Genomic DNA, 23,480 nt, shown 5'->3' with positions numbered 1-23,480 from the left:
CAAACTTAATGTCTTGCTGCCTAAAATTCATGTGGGCTGAGTGTGGGATGACATACAGGTTTACCACCTATAAGCTAAATGGTCTAATTGAGAGATTCAACAAGACCACGAAGGGTATGATCATGGGACATCCTGACCAGATCAAAAGGAGATGGTGTGCCCATGATGTGGACACTAGGGACAACACACCTGTCGCAACAAAATATACAGACCCTCTGATCAAGTTAAGGGGAGCATCAGTCTGCAAGATCCTGGAATTGAGTCATTGAACCCTCTGAGAGCCCCCGGGCCAGCCCAATTGTTAGTCCCAAAACCTCATTCCAAGGGTGGAAAACCAGAGCTGAGGTTTTGTCTGGACTATAGATGCCGCAATGCAGTAACCAAGACAGATGCACACCCAGTTCCTAGAGCTGATAAATTGACAGGTTGGGGCAGCCAAATTTCTCAGTATTTTTGATTTGACATCAGGGTACTGGCTGATTGGTTTGACCCCAGGAGTGTAGGAAGCAGGCTCTGTATATACTATCCCAAAATGAAATACAGTGTGCCGAGAGGCCAGTGGAACCCTAAAGGTAGGTAGAGGTAAAAGTAGATAGCACCTTACTCTCTATTTGTGGTAGTGTGGGCGAGCAGTAAGGCTTTATCTGAGGGTAGTGTTATGCGGGGGGGAAGGGGTCAGAGCATTTTTCTCTGGAAAGCCTGGTTATTCAGGCTTCGTCGTCCTCTAGATTTGGAAATTTAGTAATTTCCGTATTTCTCTGGCAGATAGGGAGTCAAAAAAGATGGAAGCTTCGGCCAAGAAAGTCTTGCAGCTGGGGCAACTTTTTGTATGTCACGTTTTCTGGGACACTATATGCACGTATTATGGGATATGGCAGTGTGAGAAAGTGCCATCTTTCTTGCATGGTATGCCCCCACTTTTTGCTGAATTGCGGAATGTACTTTGACTGAGTGTGCCCTGGACTCCTGCCAATCACGTGCCATGGGCCTATGTTCCTGCCCTAAAAACCTAAACTCCCAAATTGGCAAACCCTGGCCACATGTCAGCTCCTGGTAAATGGTACCCTAGGTACCCAGGGCCCTGTGACCAAGGAAGGCCTCTAAGGGCTGCAGCACTTATTGTGCCACCCTTAGAGGTCCTGTACCCTAACACAACCACACTGCCCTCGCAGGCTGAGTGTCTGGGTACAAGACAAAACAGAGTTGACATGGCACACATCTGTGCCATGCCCACAACCTACACTGCCCTGACATACATCAGCCACCCCTCTAGCTGGGTGCCCTATGCCAGTGGTGTGGGCACAGGAGCATGAGCCCTGTGCCTCTACAGTACCCAGGTCCATTACTGTGCACTGTAAGTGCAGTGCTGCCATTTAAGAGTCTATGGTGCTGAGAGCCCGTCAAACACGAACTCCACAGCGCCATATTGGCAACACTGAAGACTGAGAAGTTTGGTATCCAACTTCTCAGCACATTAAACCCGCACTGATGCCGGTGTGGGATTTAATATACAAACACTACAGAGGGCATCTTAGAGATGCCCCCTGAAACCTAACCTACAATCCACGTCTGGTCTGGGAGGCTGCCCAGACATGTTGCTGGACCCCTGGGTGGAGAGCCCCCGCTCTCCTGGGCCTGCAACAATGCACATCCTGGGCGAGGTGCTATGTCTCCTCCCCCAGGATGGGCAGGGGGAAGCTTCAAAGGCATGCCGCCTCTGAGCTTCTCCAGGCCACTTGCTGTACCCAGCAAACTGGCACCCACCGGTTCTGACCCCCAGTCTGGCGGGAAGACTGGCCGGAAACCCCAAATGAGGACAGGGGATGTGCCAGCCTGCCAACCCCACCCCTCAGGTGAGGGAGGCGAGGTGAAGCACATCTCCAGGTGCACACCATCTTGAAGGTGGGAGGCCCTGCCCAATCAGGACTAGGCTACTGCCCCCCTCCCACAGAAGAGTGGCAGGATAGGGGGTGTACCCACCCCAGGGACCCATTGGTCCCTGCCCTTTACCTACCTGTAACGTTCCTAAATCTAGTATTTAGAGGCACCCTTAACCTTCCTTCTCCAGATTCCAAACAAGCAAAGAACAAGAAGAAGAAAGAAGACCTGCCGTACAGCTGCAAAGAGGAGGAAGACACAAACTGCTTTGGCCCCAGCCCTACCGGCCTGTCGACCCTCGAACCTGCACCTCCTGCGGCCAGCAACCTCACAAACCCCGGAGGACCTGGCTGCCTTGTGACTCTGAGCATCTGGGACTCCCATGAGCAGTGGCTCTGCTCAAAGCAAGTTTCTAACCCCTGGCATAAGCCCGGAACCGCGAACCCTGCACACTCTGCACCCACCAAGCCTGGCCTGTGACGGAGTGAACAAAGACCCTGAGGACGTCCCTCCAGCGACTGTGACCCCGAATCTGGCACCCAAGGACCCACCTCAATGCTCTAGACGACGCCTGCAGCCTCAGAACCAGGGACCCCCCCCCCCAACCGCGATCAACAGAGGGTAAAATTTCCCTACATCAAAAGGCACCCCGGCGCCCTGCGGCCCCCTTTGTCCGACTCCTGGGTACCTACCTATCCTCTAACTACCCAACTTACCTCTCGAAGTGGTGGTTGCACCTGAAGAATCTTCGTCCCCGAGCTTGCAGCCTTTGTTCGTCCTTGAGCTTTCCCATTGAAATCCATTGAGAGCCCGAAGGCTCAAAAGCACCCTGCACCCAGCCGCCCGAGTGGGCCTGACAGTGCAACTTCTACTCCTACCTACTTCCCCATTTGCCCTGAGCAAGTGACCAGGAGCCCAGCTCCCACAGCCGCTTGGCCTGCTGGTCAGCAGCCACCAACCAAGGCCCCCCTGCCTCCCATAGGATAACATTGGGCCTAACTCACTGCAGCCGGCTGCCACTGTGCCGCTGAGGGTGTAACAACTGTACTTACCTGACCCTGGGAGACCCCTAAGTCTGTGCCCAGAACCTTAACTCTGCTAGTCGAGTACTTCCCCAAAAGCCGATAACTCACTTTTATTCCATTGGGTAACATTGACTGGTTTTCTCTGAAATTTCTTCTAAGTGTGGAGTTTCTAAACTTTAAAATATTCACCTAAAATCAACCGAGTAACGAAAACGTAAATACTCACCTGCTATTAGGAGAGATACCAGTGCTGGATCTTGATGCCCAGCACTGACCCTGCAAAGTAGTCACAACCGTACTTACCTCTAACTCAATTTTCTCCCTTAGGAAATCATTGACTATTTCTGTGAAATTTCTTCTAAGTGTCGATTCTCCAGTATTCAGTCTTTCATAGATTCACATGCTTGTATCTTCCCCGTCGTCATGGTGGGAGTCTCACGGTAACAGAATGACCACAGCAGTACTAGAAAAAACTGCATAGCAAAATCTAATAGGGAATCATATTATTTGGTAACCAAACCTCATCATTATTTGGTCAAACTCAGCCAATCGGCTGCCAGCCCTGACATCACACTCCCCAGCAGAGCCATCCTACCTCAGATTTCCAACCGCCTTCGTGTGAGGAGGAGTCTCCCTGAGCCTTGCTCAGTTTTGTTCCTGTGTGAACTTTTGACCTCTTGTTCAACGAAGTCCTTTCTGTTTACTGGATTTGATGTAGTTTGCTTCATATTTTTGCTTACTATGGCTGAAAGCTCTAAAAAGAGGCTCTTCAGGCCCTGCAGATCCTGTGGAAAACCTAGGCTGTTTTCTGAAGACCCCAACAAGGACTACTTGTATTGTTTACACCCTAAACATGTGCCCAAAGGCTGTAAACATTGCAGAACCTTTTCTGCGAAAACCCTGCGTGTCAGGGAGGCAAGGCTACTGTTGTGGCTTCAAAAGAAGGTCATTTCAGATTCTGACTCTGAAGAGGAATCTAGATCATCTAAAAAGAGAATCTTCTGCTTCGGAGGAAAAGATAGAGCTTAAAAAGCAGAAGGCAAAGAGGCTTCGTCTTCTTCACTTCCTCATACTCCTCTTAAAAAATCTACAGAGTCCAGAGAAGTTTCTTCAGCTCCGTCGATGAAAATTGGGGCGTCGCCGGCTTTGATTTCAATAAAACTGTCGACGACTCCATAGACTACTACAATATCAACAACGACAGCTGCGTTGACGGCGACGACTAAGACATCGTCGTCGAAGAAAGGCCTGTCGACGATCCCGTCGACGGGGAGGGTGATGACTTCGTCGTCGACCACCTCGTCGACAATAATTCCTCTTTCCACGTCGACGAAAACTCCGTCGACGGGAGCTCTGTTGACGGCATCCTTAGTCTCCCAGGGCAAAGACAATTTCATTAAAATCTATTCCATCGTCGACTGGCTCGTCGACGATGAAGAAATCTTCAGATTTTACGGCCTGGACAAAGATTTCTCCGCTTCCTCCATCTAATCTGCTGGAATTACAGTCTGAAAATGAAGAGTCATCAGGAGTGGCATATAGTCCGTCTCAACTTCAAATAAAGAGCCAGGAGACTGACGATGAAGAATATCAGGAGGTTCAGGAAGTCTTCTCTTTCCAGGATCATCCTGCACAAGATTCAAGGAGGTATGAGTCATTTCAGCAGTCATATGACTACGAAGAGGAGGAAGATCCTCAGTCTGATTTGAGAGAGGACACTATCTCAATGCCAATTTCCCTAGTAACAGACTTACGGCTTATGATAAATGATTATCGACGTTTTCCTGACACAAACACTCAAACTTCTAAAACTTCAGATAAGCCTGCTCAAGTTCAACCACCTCATTCCTCTCCCAAGAGTTCAACTCCGAAAATTCAATCTCCCCCTATTGTGACAATTAGGGATGATTTAGAGGAAAGTGACGCGGATCAACCGGAAGTGGGAGAACTTCAGGATTCTCAGGTTGGGGATGAATGGGACCAATACATCCTTCCAACTACTCCGTCTCCATCTCCTTCACCAGCGAATTCTCCGCCACAAGACATTGGCGGTTACCATGATATCATGGAGAAAGCGTCAAGATTTGAGCTTCCGCTTCCAGTATAAGAAGCTGAGTGTTTCCTCTATATTTTCAAAGAGGATTCACGGAAATCCATTAGATCTATTCCAATTATCGCTCACATTTGGGATGATAGATTAAAAATAATGAGGAACCCGGCTTCGGTAGCTGCCTCAGTTCCCCGGATAGAAAAGAAATGTAGAGCCCCAGAATCTTCTCCGGCTTGCTTAATTGGACATCCGCGGCCGGAGTCTGTAGTGATGCCAGCCGCTCAAAGGCACTCAAAATCCGGTTTCCGCATCTGCAGTTCCCCCGGATAAAGAAGGGAGGCGAATGGGTGGTGCGGCGAAGCGTTTTGCTGTGATGGCAGCGTCTTCCATAAAGGCCTCAAATGCGTTAGCCCTCATCAGCAGATACGATAGGCATATGTGGTCTGATATAGCACCTTTACTAGCTCATCTGCCAGAGGATAAGAAAGAGGAAGCGATTGCTATTTTACAGGATGGGGCTCGCGCGGCCTCCGAATCCATAGACCTTGTGATGGATTTTTCTTCAGTGGCGTTCAGGCAAATGGCAGGTGCAGTGGCCCTACGAAGGCAAGGATGGCTTAAAGCCACTTCTTTTAGACCAGAAGTGCAAGCGAAAATAGTGGACATGCCGTTTGACGGAGAGAACCTATTCGGAAAACATGTGGATGATGCCCTCCAAAGTATCAAAACTGACACGGATACAGCGCGTGTGTTGGGATCCCTTCAGCAGGGCAGGTTCCAGTCGTTTCGGAAGAGAGGATCCAGAGAACAATTTATGCAAAGATCTTCTTTCCAATCCAATAGATATCAGCCGTACAATCAGCAGGGATATTGACAATTTTCGAGTAATCAGCAATTTCGTTCATCAAACACTTCCCAACAACAGTCCAGAGGGAGATCATCTGCGAGAGGCAAATCGCAACAATCCAATAGACGACAGTGACTGTCGAGGCACCCGCCACATGTTCAAACATCAGCAATCATTACCTGTCTTCCTTTTATCCGGCTTGGCTGTCGCTAACAGACAGATGGGTTTTGGATGTGATTCAACATGGCCATACCCTGGAGTTCATGCAAAAGCCCCCAAATCATCCTCCTATACACAGGAGACAAGAACATCTTTCAGCCCTCAAGGCAGAAATTTCATCTCTTCTACAAAAGGAAGCAATAGAAGAAGTTCCGCGCCTTTAACAAGGGAAAGGCTTTTATTCGCATTTCTTCCTAATAAAGAAAAAAAGACACATCAAAATGGAGGCAGGTAATGGACCTGAGAGGTTTGAACAAATTCGTCCAAAAGATATCCTTTCGAATGTTATCCCTGCAAGAAATACTCCTTTTGATTGGCAAAGGAGCTTATTTGGCGTGGACCTCTTAGATGCTTATTTTCATGTCACAATTCATATAAATCACAGAAAAAATGGTGGCGGGGCGCCATTATCAATTCAAAGTATTGCCTTACGGTCTAAAGTCGGCGCCAAGAATCTTTACAAAGTGTATGGCGGCAGTAGCAGCACATCTAAGACTTAAAGGTCACCAAATTTTCCTTTATCTAGACAATTGGCTCATAAAAGGTGGTTCGTTCAGAGAAACCCAACATTCTCTACAAGTGTGCATGAACCTTTTCAATCGTCTAGGTCTGAGAGTCAACCTAGACAAATCACATCTCATGCCATCGTAGTCCCTTCAATTTCTGGGAGCTATAATTCGCACAAAGAAGGCGAAGGCTTATCCTTCAGAGGAACGTATTAAAAAACATAAAGCTGACGTCACATTTGCAGATAAAGTCCGTTTCAGTAAGAACCTACAAATCATTGTTGGGGATGATGTCCTCTTGTATCCTCCTTCTTCCCAATAGCAGACTTCACATGAGGCCTATTCAAGAACTGCTAGACAAGCAATGAATTCAGTCTCCGGGATCCTTCGAAGATCGGATAGTTATCACTCCTCAGATCCTAAAGGCCCTGTCATGGTGGAAGATCAGAGATCATTTAGTGGAAGGACTGACTTTCGAACCACAGAACTACAGTTTTGTGATGATGATAGACGCTTCGCTACAAGGTTGGGGAGCGCATCTGCAGGAGCTCGAAATTCAGGGTCACTGGTCAAAGAGCGAAGCTCAGCTCCACATCAACTTGCTGGAACTAAAGACTATTTTCTTGGGTCTAAAAGCGTTTCTTCCCAGGAGTGTCAATTCGACAGTACTTGTCAAGACAGACAGCGCAACATCCATATTTTACCTACTAAAACAAGGGGGTACAAAATCAAAAATATAGTCGAAGCAAGCACAAGAAATTTGGAAGTGGCTTCTGAATCTCAACATATCGCTTCAAGTCCAACACGTTGCAGGGGTGGACAACACAAGAGCAGATGTTCTGAGCAGATCGTCCAAGGTTTCTCACGAGTGGTAATTGGACCAAAGGCAACTTCTCAAAGTATTCAAGCTATAGGGCACTCCAAAGCTAGATCGGTTCGCGGATCGCCACAATTCAAAATGCAAACACTTTGCAAGCAGGTTTGCACAAAAAGGGTCGTGGGGCAATGCGTTGCAGATGTGCTGGACAGGGATGTTTGCGTATGCATTTCCCCCTTTTCCACTAATATCAAAGGTCTTGAGAAAGATGATCGGAGCTGTGTCATCTGATTCTAATTGCCCCAGCATGGCAGAGACAAGCGTGGTTCTCAGAACTTCTCAAATTCTCAGTGACACCCAGGATACAGTTTCCATTCGTGCAGGATCTAACTATGAACAACGGCCAGATACTGCATCCAAATTTAAAATCGCTGAACTTGTCAGCATGGAACCTCACGAACATGAGTTCCAACTTTTGAATATCCCTCAGGAATGCCGGGAGATTGTCACGATCTCGAGCAATCTCCACAAATAAAACCTATTCGGCTAAATGGAAGCGATTTTGTCATTGGTGTGCATCTAAAAGTCTACATCCTTTTCAAGTCTCTACGGATCAAATTCTTCCATATCTTTTAATGTTGGCCAAATCTGGACTTTCTCATATGTCTATAAAGGTGCATTTGGCCGCTATTTCAAGGTACACGAGAGTTCCTGACCACCCATCTCTTTGGTCTGAAAGAGTTATTAAAAATTTCTCAAAGGGCTTTTCAGGATGTTCCCCCCCCAGTTCAAAGACCAGTGGTTACTTGGCAGCTTAATACGGTTCTTGCACAGCTCATGAAACCGCCATTTGAGCCAATACATAAGGCGGATTTACAGTTTATCTCATGGAAAACAGTGTTATTATTAGCGCTCAACGTCAGCAAGAAGGGTCAGCGAGATCCAAGCTTTCTCAATTGCAGAACCATTTCTACAATTCAGACAAGACAGTTATTCTGAGAAGGAACACAAAGTGTATTCCTAAGGTCCCCTCCAACTTTCATCTGAATGAACTGGTAGTTTTACCTACATTTTTTAAAGATCCTTCATCATCTGCAGAAAGAGCTCTACACTCTTTAGACATTAAACGATGTCTGAAATTTTACATTGATAAGACGAAATCGTTCAGAAAAACAAATCGGCTCTTCGTAGCCTTTTCCGGCCCCAGGATAGGTTTATCACTCTCCAGATCCAGTATTTCGAGGTGGATAACTTCGGCGATCTCCTTGTGTCATGTCAAAGCTGGAAAACCTTTACAAGCCAAGGTACGTGCGCACTCCACAAGAAAGATGGCAACTTCTACAGCTCTATTTGCAGAGGTGTCGTTGCCAGACATTTGCAGAGCTGCGACATGGAAAAATACGCACACCTTCACTAGACACTATTTTCTAGACACAGCATAGAAAAAGGATGCAACAGTGGGACAGGCGGTTCTATGGCATCTATTTCAATAAGGTATTTATTAAAATATATATGGATGTGTGTGTGTGTGTGTGTGTGTGTATGTGTATGTGTGTATATATATATATATATATATATATATATATATATATATATGTGTGTAAATGTTTTGGTTCGCATATTACAAATGTTTATATGTCTTCTCAACTAATGATTTTCTGATATATTTTGAAAACTGTAATGTATGTTAATATTCTGCACAGGGGAGCAGAGCCCACTGACTATTTGGGGTTCTATCCTGGAAATGCGGTTTGAGAGAAGTACTGCTTGCTATTCTGATACAAGCATGTGAATCTATGAAAGATTGAATACTGGAGAAAAAACTAGTTACTTACCTGTACACTATGGTTCTCCAGTATTATCTTTCATAGATTCACATGCCGCCCGCCCACCTCCCTATTTCTCAGTTAGAACCTCTTTATCTCTAGATATATCCTTGTCTCTCACTCTGGGCTGGAAATCTGAGGTAGGATGGCTCTGCTGGGGAGTGTGATGTCAGGGCTGGCAGCCGATTGGATGAGTTTTTGTCCAAATAATGATGAGGTTTGGTTACCAAATACTGATTCCCTATGGGATTTTGCTATGCAGTTTTTTTCTAGTACTGCTGTGGTCATTCTGTTACCGTGAGACTCCCACCATGACGACGGGGAAGATACAAGCATGTGAATCTATGAAAGATAATACTGGAGAAACATAGTGTACAGGTAAGTAACTCGTTTTTTTTGTGCAAACTACAAATATTCCTTAAAAATCGCCTGTATAACTTAAACGCAGTTTCTCAACTGCTTACAGGTGGTACACTAGTTCTGGATCTAGGACCCAACACTGACCTAGAAAAAGTAACCATAACCCCACTTACCTGCGAAGTGAAATTCCTTCCATAGGATAACATTGGTAATTTGAACAGAAAAAGTTCCTAAGTGTTAAATTTTAAAATAGCAAAATATTGCTTAAAAATCACAACAGTAACTAAAACGAATTTACTCGTTTCCAAGACCAGTCCCAGGACTGAATCTAGGATCTAGTCGTGGAGTTTGAAAAGTAATCCTGAAAGTAATCAGTTGCATATAACTTAAAAATCCCATTGAGCTCAATGTACTATTGTGTTTGAAATTGTGTTGCCTATTGCAACAACCTGCAACTATTACCTACAAAAGTCAATTGCATATTGCAAAAGTATTTAACGAAAGCATCTCATTCTGAGAAAGTATATTCTTGATACCTATTGTTGGTTCTAAAATAAAACAACCATATATTTTTTATATAAGCCATTGGCCTAGAGTTCAGTAATTGAGTGCGTGAGACCATTTGCTGACTGAGTGTGTACAACAAATGCTTTACACTGTCCTCTGATACGGCAGCTGCTCGACCAAGCTACCAATTTAAAGTTAGATATAACCTTACTCTCTAACCTCTGCCAAACCTCTGGGGACTGTGGACTCTGTACACACTGTACCTATTTGGGAACAGTATATACAGAGCCATTTTCTCACAGGCAGGAACTCTATTGCCCAATCTTTCTTCGGAAATTCAGATCCCCATCTAAGTCTTCAGAGATGGCCAAGCAGCATCTGGATAAGTAATCCAATCTGTCCTGCATACAGCGGATTCGGTCACCAGGTCTAAGGAATCAAGTGCTGTCCGAAGACTTGCCTGGCTCGAATCTTCCAGATTCTCTTCTGATGTTCAGCCCATGTTGATGGACTTCCCTATTGAAGGCCCCAAACTTTTGGGGAGGAGGCAAACTCAGCCTTGGAACAATATAGGACATGTTCTGCCATTGCCTTGGTCTGCAGCCTCAAAGGAAGGAGTTTCATGGGTTTATGAAGTATTGTGGTTTTAGGAGAGGGTTCAACGTCTCCGCTCCAGGCAGCCCCCACTCAACAGCCATGCCAGAACTCCATCGTACGACAAATTAAGGGTAGTGGAGAAGATGGAGGCAGTCGGTCCCTCAGAAAATTACTCCCTCCTTGTAGTTCCCAGTCACCACAGGGAAGCAACTCTAGTTCTCCTTTGCCAGTTCATTTGAGACTGGTGGGAGGCTGGGTGTTCTTTTTTCCAAAGGCATTGAAGGTCCTAATTTTGGGTCATTGTGTCATACAAATTGTAGAAAATGGTTATACCCTACCCTTCCAAAGGTCTTCTTTCTTGGATCCCTCCTCCCTGGTCAGACTTTTCATAGGAACTCCTCCTACTGCAGCAGGAAATGCCAGTCCTGTTTAAACTATGAGCCTTGGAGTTGATGCCAAAGCAAGAGATTGATGAAGAATGCTAATTTAAATCCTTCTTGTTCCAAAGGAGTACAACTGCATTCATCTGATCCTTGACCTCAGTCTTCAACCTCTTCCTCAACAACAAAACAAAGTTCAAGTTGCTGCTCCTTTTACAGGTTCAGTTGGCACTACAACTCACAGACAGGCTGGTGTCACTAGACTTGGCACGTATTTCCTTATATCTATCCTGAAGTCCCTCAGTAAGTACCTGCGTTTTGTCGTGGGCTCATCTACCAATATGCGGTCCCTCCTTTGGTCTGTGGTCGGTGCAATGAGTTTTTTCAATGGTGATGTTGGGTGTCAAAGTCAGGGATTTCAGTTTTTTTCTGTTCTAAGTGACTAGCTTCTGAAAGCCAGGACTCAAGGGATGATGCAGTTAAGCCAGCAGTCAACATCACCTCTGCTGCACAACTTGGTCTCTCCATCAACATACCCAAACCTGCAGCCCTCTCAGCACCTCCTGTTCATTGAGATAGTACTGTATACCACCTTGGGCATAGCCTTTCCACCTGAACGGAGATTGTGGGACATTTATGTTCTGCTTTCATCATTCTAGAAAGGGACTTGGATTCCAGTCCTGTGTTTCCTTCGCCTGCTGTCATCTTGCAATCTCCTAGTCATGCATGCCAACTGTCATGTGAGGGATCTCCAGTTGTGCTTTTGCAGGTTGTGGTTCTGGCGCGGGGCAACCTTGTGGACTCTGTTGAGGTATCTGGGGGCGCTGTGGTGTGACTTGTGTGGTAGGGTTGTGGAGGAGAACCTTTCCAGATCTAGTCATGGACGCAGAGCCATGGAGTGTGGTTGGTGGCGAATCATCTAGTGGACTTGCTGAATACCAGAACAGATGATGTGATTCTGTGTCACCTTGCCGACTACAAATAGCGTCTTTACCATGTGGTTGTGAAGAGCATCTTTTATCAGTCGTGTGTGCTCCACGTGGATCTCTTTGCCACTGGTTCGGATTCACCTTGCGAGACGTTCTGTGCCTTATAGCATCCGATGCAGTTGGGCATTAGGGTATGCATTTTAGTTGAAATGGAACTTTCCTCAACTGTGTGTTTCATCCCATGCCTTTTATTCCTCCGGTCCTGAGGTAGATCCGCCAAGACTGGGCCCAAGTCATCTTGGTGGTCCTGGATTGGCTGAGATGTGTGAAAGCAGACCTTCTGTACCTCTTCCTAGAATCCCTATTGAGAAAACCTGAGCACCCGACGCAAAACAGCACCCTGCACCCAGCTTCCGCTGCGGTGTACCTTGGGTGCGAACTCGGATCCCCCTTTGCCCTGAGCCTAAGACCAGGACCTTTGCACCCACAACCCTGTATTCTGTCAATGTTTGTCTTCAAAATTCTTGATGAGGCAGTGCATAAATTAACAGGGTTTTGCAGGAACCACTAACTGTCAAACCCAGACCTGCAAGAAGGGAACCCACTGTAAATAATTTTTTAAGGTATTTTATTTTATACATTGTATGGGCAGGAACATTAATCCATCAGTAGAATTCAATCTACATATTCTTTAATAATAACTGTTTAAGTTGGAAAGCTCGGGGGCTTACTGTGCCTCCTTAGTCAATCTGGAACTCCATGTACCATTTGACAGCATCATAATATTTGAACCGAAAGCACATTTGATGCCTGCTTTGGTAGAACAGATCTTTCTTAATATAGGTTTCATGATTTTTCACGTTCTCAGTGCCATTAAACCTTTATAGTTCTTGCTTTGGTACAAAGTTAAATTTAAAATTTGTGACTGTGGATGTAAATTGATAGGGATTGAGAAGTTACCACAGTAACCTATAGTAATACATTTTAGACAGTTCAATTCAAATTAAGCTTTATTCGATTATTAAAAAACAATCATAAAAGCACAAGACAGCAAACTACACAATAACATCATAAAAAACGAAAATAGTGTGAAACATACTAGATTAATTTGTCCAAAAAAACAGTTAAGAGGATTAAAAAAAACAGAAATTATATGGCAAAGTGGTCAGCCATCAGAACAGGATATTTAAAAAACCATACTTTTCCTAGCAGCAATTCATTTTAGGATAAACGTAGCAGTAAAAAAACATATATCTATCTCATTTAAAGTAAACAACAGGCTCAAAGCAGATTTCAAAGTTCGAGACCCGTATTTTTTAAAAAGTGGTTTGAGATAGACGGTGCGCAAATGCGTGTATAGATCACATGTTAGGAGAAAATGTGTGACACTCTGTTAAGTGACTCCATCACATGGACAAAAAATAGTGGGATATTTTTTTATACATGGAAAAGCCACCAAGTGATGAACAATACCTAATCTCAATCGGGTCAATAAGAGCCGATGTGAAATTCTAATAACCTTTGATAGGTATTGTTGAAACCCTACAGTGTGCTCCTGTGAGTAATAAAATGCCACGGTTGCTAACTGCATATTCTTGAGATGACGATGTTGGGCTTTTTCCCTCGAAAATGTTTAAATTCTGATTTAGGGAATTCAGTCGCATAATTCGGGTTTTCCAAAATGTTCACTTGGAATAGGTCCTTAAATGTAGATACCACGTATTTTAACCAGGGGATTTGTAGGCATTTGTCCAAACAAAGGCAGTCCTTTATAATACTTCTATTGAACCCAGTCTCTTTCTTCATCCAGATTGATCTCCATAACATTAGAGGTCTCAACCCTATCAGATCAGTCAAATAGTTCAACCCCACTTCGTTATGAATTAGAACAGTGGGGGCAGACGAAGGTAAACATAATAGCTTCTTTAAAAAAACATTTTCCTCCACCTGAAGCTCTCCATGAGGGCAATGGCCCCAAACCCCTGCTCCGTAAAGCGCAACCGAAACACTTTTATTTCTGTAAATATGTAACATATCAAATATGCGACGATCCCCCAATTTAATAGCAAATTTAAAAACGCCGTAGGCGCTTTTGGCCATTTTGGCCTGAACATTTAAAATCTCTTGGTGCCACATGCCATTGCTAGAAAACATGATGCCAAGGTAACAAAATTTATTCACTAAAAGAATTTTTTGGTTCTCGATATAGAAGGATTTCATATTTCTTATTTTACGTCCACACGGTAAAATAAAAGTATTGGAATTATTAAGTTTTAATTTCCTTCCTTTTATAAAACACTTAAATATTGATTTCTACTTGTTGCCCTTGATAATTGAAGGCATGTTTAGCTCAGTTATATAGGTATGTTATTTTGTTAAGTAGAACTGAGGTTTTGGTACTGAATTGTTGAACTGTTTAGGATACTTGAAGGAATTATATTTTCGTTACAGTACCATTTTGGCACTGCAGCTGAAATCGAATTGATGCATTATTAATCCTGCTTTTTCATTGAGATTGAAATGTACTTTGTGCTGTACATGATGATTCACTGGTTGCCAACACGTCTTATTAAATTAATGTGCTTGAATTGCAAACGTTTAACCTGAACTTAGAATATGAGCAAGATTGACATTTAAAATTATTTTAATAGTTAAAGAAGAGCAAGAATCTGCCGAAGAGATGAATGATGATGAGCCCATTAAAGCTAAGAAACGGAAGTAAGTGGGTAGTAAATTACTTTGAGTGGGGAATTTGATTTGGGATCTTAATTGTGTGTTTGAAAAGATTTGTCTCTAAATTCATACTAAAATGTCTGTCGTGCTCTAAAGCCTCATGCTAGAGTAGGCTGCATTATGTATTATTTTGACAACGTTGATGTATGCAACCTGCTAAATGTTGTTCAAGATGAATCTAAGCTGCACTGCTGTCTTAGAATTTCAAATGTGCCATTGTCTTAGTAATGTCTTCAGTCAACAGGATAAGTGATGATGAGTTAATTTTGAAATAGTCAGAGCACTGATAGCGCACTTTTAGAGCTATTATGTATTAAAAAACTTGCATCTATGGTGCAAAACTTTGGATGAAGTTTGTTTGAATAGGAACTTGAGTGATTCAACAATGCAATTCAGTTCATGATTCCTCTCTGCACAAATGAGCAGGAATTTTGGGAAATTGTCATTGCCCGATTGACCTTCTCATTGGCCATAATTTCTTCCTTTTCTCTTCAGTTTACTTAAAATTCTTTTGTATACTTCCATCAACCATTTTTTTTCCCCAGTCTGTACCAGCCTTCTCGTTGATGGCTCTCTACTGTCTTAGGCTGTTTTAACTCTTTGGTGCTCACTCATTTTTCAGAAGGGGCATGGCATGGCATCCAGTGTAGTCAACCCACATTTGTGGTACTCTTCTCATTCGCTGTTCTGACTATAAATGTAAACTTGCTTTAGCAGCAGTTAATAAATGTTGTCGTTTAATTGTAAATCCAAGGCACTTGCACAGCTGTGGCTTCCTCAGTGTTCTTTTTGTGACACCAAAATGGCCAGTTTGAGATGTATTGCACACATCAAATTCATTTAAAGGCTGATTAGTGATGCACCTACTTTTGGCATACAGAAGTCTTTGTCCACCAAATTGAATTTTATTCTCTCCTGTTAAAGCTGAAACACTCCAAGTCACATGCAGAAAAAAATGCCTCCTACAGGTATACTAGTATAATCCAATGCAATAGGTGCACTTCTTTTGAAATCCAGTTTATGCTAAATCAGTCTGTAGTGTTCCATTTCAAAGTTTTTTTCTGTTGCTGCAATTTTCCTTTTTTTGAGTTATGCTATTAATATTAATGTATACACTTTCTGTTGATGAACAGCAAATTACTGACATTTCTGGGGACTGAATTTTACAGTGTAAAGTAATGTCCCAGACTGTGCTGTCCATGATCAAAGTGCACAGGTTATTACATCACAAACTTGTCCGATGTTTGTTTCAGGAGAACCCTGTGTGCTTTTCTTGCACACCTCTTTTGAATGTCAAAACTTCCATGTTTACTGAAATTAAACAAAAATATACTGCGTGTTGTTCAAAATAAGTCACAAAACCGTTTCATATAACAGTTCGAAGGACATTTTGTAAACTGGAAACTAGATTGTAATGGCTCTCTAAAGATGTCTAAACATCATTGTTGACTACAATATTTCTGCTTAGTTCTGTTTTACTTGATCTTGCCAAAATACAATTATTTCCTGATTGATATTTTGTCCTGGCAGATTCCTCACCTGTTGAAGATCCAAGGTGCAAAACTAGATCTGGAAATGTTTCGTACGAAGTCAATAGGTGGAGCGGACTCCATCTCTACACCAAAAGTAATACTATTTTGACCTCACTGGAGCAATATAGCACCCTCCGGGCGTTTTGATGTCTATTCCCTTTTTCTGCACCCTTAGACCCAGATCCAGAGCTGCTCTGTGGTTCTCACTTTTTTGTTAGCATTTCTTAACCCTGGAGACAGGATGATAGCTTTAAACCTGCAGGATGCCTATTTTCATATCCTCATATTTCAAGCAGATCGACTCTACCTATGGTTTGTGGTAGTACAGAACCATTTTCCGTTTGTTGTGCTCCCCTTTGGTCTCACAGGCCCCTCAGGTGTTTAAAAAAGGAATGACGGTGGTAGCAGCACACCCAGGCAGTCGTCAACCACCACTAGACTATGACAAACCTCAGGTCATTCTTGGGGTTCACTATCAGCGGGCCAAAGTCTCACCTGGCTCCTTCTGAGACGCTCCCTTTCATAGAAACCATTCTGGATGCATTCCAATTTCGTGCGTTCGTCGTGAAAAGGAGAATACACGGCAGTCGGGTAATGATCCCATTCTTTATCCTGTATTTCAGCGAGGTTGACTGGCTACTGGGACTGATGGCACCCTGCTGGCCATGCACACCAGGTGGCATATGCTGGCTCTGCAGTGGGATTTGAAGTCTTAGTGGGTCCAATATCAAGAGGACATATCTGACCACTCCTGGATTTCAGAGGACAATACGATAGATCTGCATTGGTGATTACTGGACCATGATTGGGTCCCTACCCCACCCAGAGTTGACAGTAGACCGATGCATCCCTTCTGGGTTGGGGGGGGAACGGGTAACATCTGGGAGAGGTGGATAGCAGAGGCCTCTGGTGTAAGCTCAGCTCCCTATCCACTTCCTGGAGCTGATGATCATGCACTTGGTGTTAAAAGCCATTCTTTCATCAGACTAGTGCAGGTGCTTGCAGTCCCCACCACTGCCCTGAGGTATTTCAAGAAACAGGGTGGTGTGGGACCGTATGCCAGGAGGTGCTACGCCTCTGGGAATGGCTGAGCCATCAAGGGATCTTCCTGGTGGTGTACCACCCGATAGCAGAATGCCAGGGCTGACAAGCTCAACCTTCAACGACCAGTGGATCATGAATGGCAGTTACACCTGGGGGTGGTGCAAAGTCCATTCTGGATATGGGGAAAACCTTGGCTCAATCTATTCACCATGTTGGGAAAAGGCAATGTCAGCAGTTCTGCAGGTTGGACTTTTCAAGGCACCTCTCGCCAGGGGACACTTTTTGCCTAGAGTAGATTTCTACACTCCTATGCCTCCTCGGTTATGCCACTCCTGCCCAGAGTCCTGAAGAGGATCAGGAACGTCTGGGCCAAGTGATCCTGATGGCCCCAGTTTGGGCACTTAGAGTATGGTATCCAGAACTCCTGGGCATTTGTCCTCCGATCAGGCTGTTGCTCCGGAAGGACCTGCTGTCTCAAGAGGGTAGTGTTCTGCACCAAAGTCTTCCCAAACTCCTCCTTCATACATGGAGATCGTATAGTGACAGCTGAACACCTTCGACCTTCCTCCTTTGAGACAAATTTGTGGTTTGGTGCTGTGCACGTCCGATTGACCCCCTCAAGGTCAAGTTAGCGGACGTACTGTTTGTTTGGTGTATTGCCCTTCATAGCTTTGCTTAGGGCACAGTTAAGGGTTACCTTTTGGCTCTTTGGAGGTCCTTATGGTTGATGGACCAGCCCTCATTGAAGTCACTAGTTGTGATGCAGTTTTTGAAGGCCTTGAACACTTGTTTCCTCTCTCTCCTTTTGTAATGCTGCCGTGGGACCTTAACTTTGTCCTCACATATTTGATGCGCACTCTTTGAGCCGCTTCACAGCTGTCACCTGCGACTCAAAGCACTATCCTTGTCATCATCGCCGAGTGACGAGTCCATCACCCTATTGGTGTTCTATAATATGCCTCACCCCTCTAAGGATGAGGAGAGACTTCATCACTTGGACCCCAAAAGAGTGCTGAGCTTTCACATTGATCATACTAAAGCACACCAGGCTTTTGCTGGGTTCACTGCTGGGGAAAAAGGCAAGGCAGTGCAGAGAAGAATCTTCTCCTGTTGGATTGTACTCTGCTTCAAGCTCTGCTACACATTGGCCAAAACAGTCTCCAGAAGGTCTACAAGCCCATTCGGGATGAAGCTACTACCACTGTGGTGGCACTCAGAGTTCTTGTCCTGTGTATCTGCGTGGAAGCTACATGAGTGTTGCTCCATACTTTCAAAAAGCACTACTGTCTGGACAGCCATGTATGCCGAGTGCGGCATTTCGCCTGCTTGGTCCTACATGAGTTCTTGGTTTGAGCCAGTTCGCAAACCCACCTGCTAATAGGTACTGCTCTGGGATCTATTCAAACTGTCTAACAGTGAGCAATATGCAGTTAGAATTCCCTATCAGAAGCACAAGTTAATTATCTTTGGTAAGGCTCTTTTTGGTAGAGCCTCTAACTATTCCTTAAAGGCCCTCCAAACCTTCCTAGTCTACTCATTGATATGATCCCAAGTTAAGGAATCTGTATGCTGAACAAAGGCCAATTTGCTTCTTGTGCTGCGGTTTGTTGATACCCTCGAAAGCAACTGACAATAGCTTGCCAGAGTGACACCTAAATAGGTTGCACATGTCCTTTCCGGAGCTGAAGTACTGCTCAAACGTTTCTGGTTTGTCTGACATCTGTTACATTGAAAAGGTGAGATCTGCGGTTAGATAGTGTCTTCAAGAAAGAATGTTACAAAATGTAAGTAACTTGTTTGTGGCACACTTGCAGAATCCCAAGATGTTTTTTCGAGGCAGGGGCAAAGGTAGAGGCAGCATCCCTAGGGGAACTCCTGACAAATACTAAAGTGATGGAGCACAGTTCCATCTGCCCCCACCCACACACATACAACACTTGTAGGAGGGGGATAAAGCCTTTCCTAAGCATCTGGAAGTCCATCACATCAGGCAAATTGGTGCTAAATTTTGCAAGACACGTGTTGCATAGAACTCATACAGACAACTACTACAGTATCCCCAAAACAATAGACGCAAAGGGAAGATGAACCTACAGTTGATTCAAGAACTTCTACAAAAGCAGGCTACCGAGTCATTGCCTTCACATCAAAGAAACACTGTAGTCTACTCGGTGTACTTCTTGGTACCAAACATGATTCCACATGTGCGAGAGAAGTTCAGAACGTCCAGCATGGCATTTAATCCCAGTGGCATTCAGGTGGTGGCATCAAGCATGCTTCCCTCGCCTAGTACATATAGCATTGGGTACATGCATGAAAATGCCATTACACAAGAACACCTTGTCAATGCAGGGGGGCATAGTTTTTCATCCGAAGGAGCTACAACGTATGGCTTGGCTGCAGAAGAACTCCATCTACAGATGCCTCAGAAAATGCTCAATATCATTATGGAGGTAAGTAGACCATCCACGAGGATGTGCTATGCTATTAAATGGGAGAGAAAGCTAGTGTTGTGCCCCATTAAAATGTTCAGCTTGGCATGCCAAATGGCACACCTAGTGGATTGCAGTTTGTTTTGTGTGTCATTAAAGGCATACATCCTTCATTGCAGCTTATTCAAAGGGAGCCCTCACAAAATGTAATTGCCATACCAGTCATCAAATTTTTTATGCAAGAAGATAAGGACTATTGGTGTGTTTTGACTGAGTGCACCCTGGGTTCCTGCCAACCAGGTACCCAGTGCCTATATTTTTTCCCTAAACTGCATTACAACAAAACCAATTGGCAGTCTTTGGCCACATGCAAGTCCCTTGTAACTGGTACCAAGGGCACTTTGGCCAGGAAAGGCCTCTAGGAGCTGCAGCACTTATTGTTCCACCATTAGAGGCCGTATATATGTGTTCGAGGCATATGTGCTGCAGAATTCACACACTGTGCATAGATCACCATCTGGTGTTGGGCTCAGATGCTTGCACCTTGTTGTTGTCCTGGAAGAAATCTTTTGTAGTCATGATAGTGCGCATGGGCATCGACTCCATCCTCAGATTGTTTTTTTCCACCATTGGGTTCGGATGTAACTTCAGCGGTTCGGTATCGTGTTATCCAAACCTTTTCGACGCGCACAGCATATCAAACTCGGCAGCATTGTTTTCAATCACGTGCTTTTCGACGCGCTACTCAAAGACTCTTTTCCGGTCGTCGACGCGGGCTGCTAGGCCTATCGACGCCATTCAGGCCTACGGCTAATGGAAAGGACTCCATTAAAAATAATGCCCCCAGTGTGGAGCTAAATTTCCACATAGCGACCAACATAAGGTCTGCAACCTCCGTCTCTCGCCCGAGCACAAGGAGAATAATTGCCAGGCCTGTGCCTCCTTTCGGTCCAATAAGTCTATCCGTGATTGTCGGGCCCGACGACACGTTATGGCGCTACGGGCAGCTCCGGTGCCGGAGGACATCTTCGAAGGCCCCGAATGTCCCGGAGGAGGATTTGGAGGATCTGGAAATAGTTTGAGGCAGACGACTCCGACGACCATATTACTCCAGGTCAACGAGTGAGTACAATGCCCCGACCCCAACCCCAGCTGAAAAAAAAGAAGGCTCCGGTCAAGACTTCGCCTGCAGGCCCCAGTTGCGACCGAAAGAAAGCTTCAGAAGCCCCACCCCCGGCTCTGAAGACAAAGTAGAAGCCTACAGGTGGCTCTGGACCGACCAAGCCACATATCAGTGCCCCCCAGACACCATCGGCACCGAAACCGGGAGCTCATCTTACTCCCGCAGTCCCTAAAAAGCCATCGGCACCGAGCACCTCGACGCCGAAGGAAAAAGCCTCGGATCCGAAACTGAAACATTCGGAACCCAAAAAGATTTCTGACTCTAAGCCGAAGGATCCAAAAACCCCTTTGAAGGCTCTAGAGCAGAAATCTAAACCCCGCTCGGACCCGAAAACATCGGCGTCCAAAGACTACCGAAGAGGAAGAACTTTTTCAACCGGATCCCATCAAGCCGAAACAAAAAACTCTTCAAGTGGACCCCGAAACAGGACATGTGGTCAATGTTCCACACACGAGGAAATTGGACACCCCACACATCCCTGAGGTGCCTGTAAAAAAGAGACTGTGCCACTTCACCTTTACCACCCTCTTCTCCTGTTCTTCCTACTAAGCCTTTCTTTCCTTCAAATTCTCCCATACTACCACCATACACACCACAACCACAGAATGATGATGATTTAGGGGGTGGGGGAGGAAACACTGACCCTGATGACGACGGACGTACCACAGGACGATTGGGATGATTAGGATGACCCAGTAGATCCTCCAGACCTTCCTGATCCCCTTGCATACCCAACAAAGCTATCTCCCCCAGATTACAATATTGGTTTTAGTCAGCTTATAGACAGAGCTGCCCAGTACCATGGTGTTCAAATGCATTCAGATCCCACATGTGAGGACTTCCTAATAGACACCTTTGCACAGTCACAAAAAACTGTACAAACGTTACTAATGTTAAAAGGCATCATTAAACACGCCCCAGACATATTCAAAGACCCTGTAAGGGCTAGAATTCTCAATCCCAGAACTGACAAAAAATATAAACCCGCTCCCAATGATCCCACCTACATCAAGGGTCAACTTCCTTTATATTCTCTAGTGGTGACAAACGCTAGAAAACGTGCCAACTCTCAGACCTCCGGTGATGCTCCACTTCCGGACAAAGAGTCCAAATTATTAGATGCTTCAGGCAAACTAGTTGCTGCCCAAGCAGCTAATCACTGGAGGATAGCCAATGCGCAGGCATTACTTGCCAGGTATGAAGGGGCTCATTACGACCAGCTAGAAACCCTATTGCAGCATTTGCCTGATCAGTATAAGGCCAATGATTTAATTCAAGAGAGCAAATTAATAACTAACGCACAATCAAGTGTGCCCTCGACGCAGCAGAAACCGCATCTAGGTCCATTAACACTACTGTGTTACTAAGGAGACATGCCTGGTTGCGCATTTCTGGCTTCAAACAGGAGGTACAAACAACTATACTCAACCAGCCGTTCAATCAGGAACAACTTTTTGGCCCAGCTGTGGACACAGCTTTAGAAAAAATGAAAAGGACACATACTGCTAAATCCATGGGAGCATTATAGTCTCCATCCACATGAGGTTCCTTCCGACGCTCCTGCTATAGAGGCGCATCCAAAAACATTCGTGCAGACACTGTTTCTTCCTCCTACAAAAACACTACACAAACATCCCCCAACAAGGGATATTTTAGAGGTGGGTACAGGGGAAAGAACAACAAAGGAAGAGGCCGAGGTAACAACAACACTTGCGCCTCTCCCACTAATAAGCAGTGACTTTCCTCCACTCCCTCCAGACCATTCCACTCCAGTCAGAGGGAGACTCTCAGTTCCTACCTGTCTGGAATTCCATCACTACAGTCAAGTGGGTAAGACAAATTATCCATTATGGTTACTGCCTGGAACTTACAGCAACTACACCCAACATACCACCCAAGCAGCGCCCAATATCCACGGAACATCTGACACCCCTCATACTGGAAGTTCTTTCGCTGCTTTAAAAGCATGCAATAGAACCAGTCCCTATACAACATCAAGGGGCAGGGGTTTACTCTATATTTCCTAATCCCCAAAAAAGACGGTACCCTAAGGCCAATACTAGACCTCAGGCCTCTCAATTTCCACATACAGTCAGATCATTTCCACATGATCACTCTTCAACAGGTTCTTCCACTGCTTCAACAAGGCGACTTCCTTGCCACACTTGATCTCAAGGACGCCTACTTCCATATTCCCATACACTCTACTCACGGGAAATACCGAAGGTTCACGGTGGACGGACAACACTATCCATTCAAAGTCTATTTGGAGTGACCACAGCACCCAGGGTGTTCACAAAGTGTCTTGCGGTAGTAGCAGCACACTTGCGAAGACAACAAATCCATGTATTTCCATACCTCGATGACTGGCTCATAACAGCCAAGTCACGCAACCAGTGTGTTCACCATACTTATCAAACCATTCAACTGCTACACAATTTGGGGTTCACAATAAATTACTCCAAATCACACCTTCAACCCTCCTACATACATCAGTATCTTTGAGCCACAATAGACACTTCCAAAGTCCTGGCATACCCCAATCCAGCAAGGATAGCCAGTATGCAAACCCTCATCTCCAAGTTTCAGCCCCAACACTCTCTCCCAGCACGAGT

At 44.9% G+C, this 23,480-nt stretch overlaps 1 protein-coding gene across 2 annotated transcripts in view; it reads left to right on the top strand.

Annotated features, from left to right (window-relative positions):
* TCERG1 (transcription elongation regulator 1) overlaps positions 1 to 23,480 on the top strand; it is a 698,295-nt gene that overhangs the window by 315,361 nt on the left and 359,454 nt on the right. For both annotated transcript variants that reach the window (XM_085618107.1, XM_085618106.1), the window contains exon 11: positions 14,593 to 14,659. In XM_085618107.1, coding sequence (XP_085474233.1) covers positions 14,593 to 14,659 — 67 coding nt within the window. The remainder of the gene's footprint in view (positions 1 to 14,592; positions 14,660 to 23,480) is intronic.

Source organism: Triturus cristatus, chromosome 7, assembly GCF_964204655.1.
Source record: "Triturus cristatus chromosome 7, aTriCri1.1, whole genome shotgun sequence".
In the NCBI taxonomy this organism is placed as follows: Eukaryota; Metazoa; Chordata; class Amphibia; order Caudata; family Salamandridae; genus Triturus; species Triturus cristatus.
The sequence above is the reverse complement of the archived record's forward strand: the minus strand, read 5'-3'. Positions and strand labels throughout refer to the sequence as shown.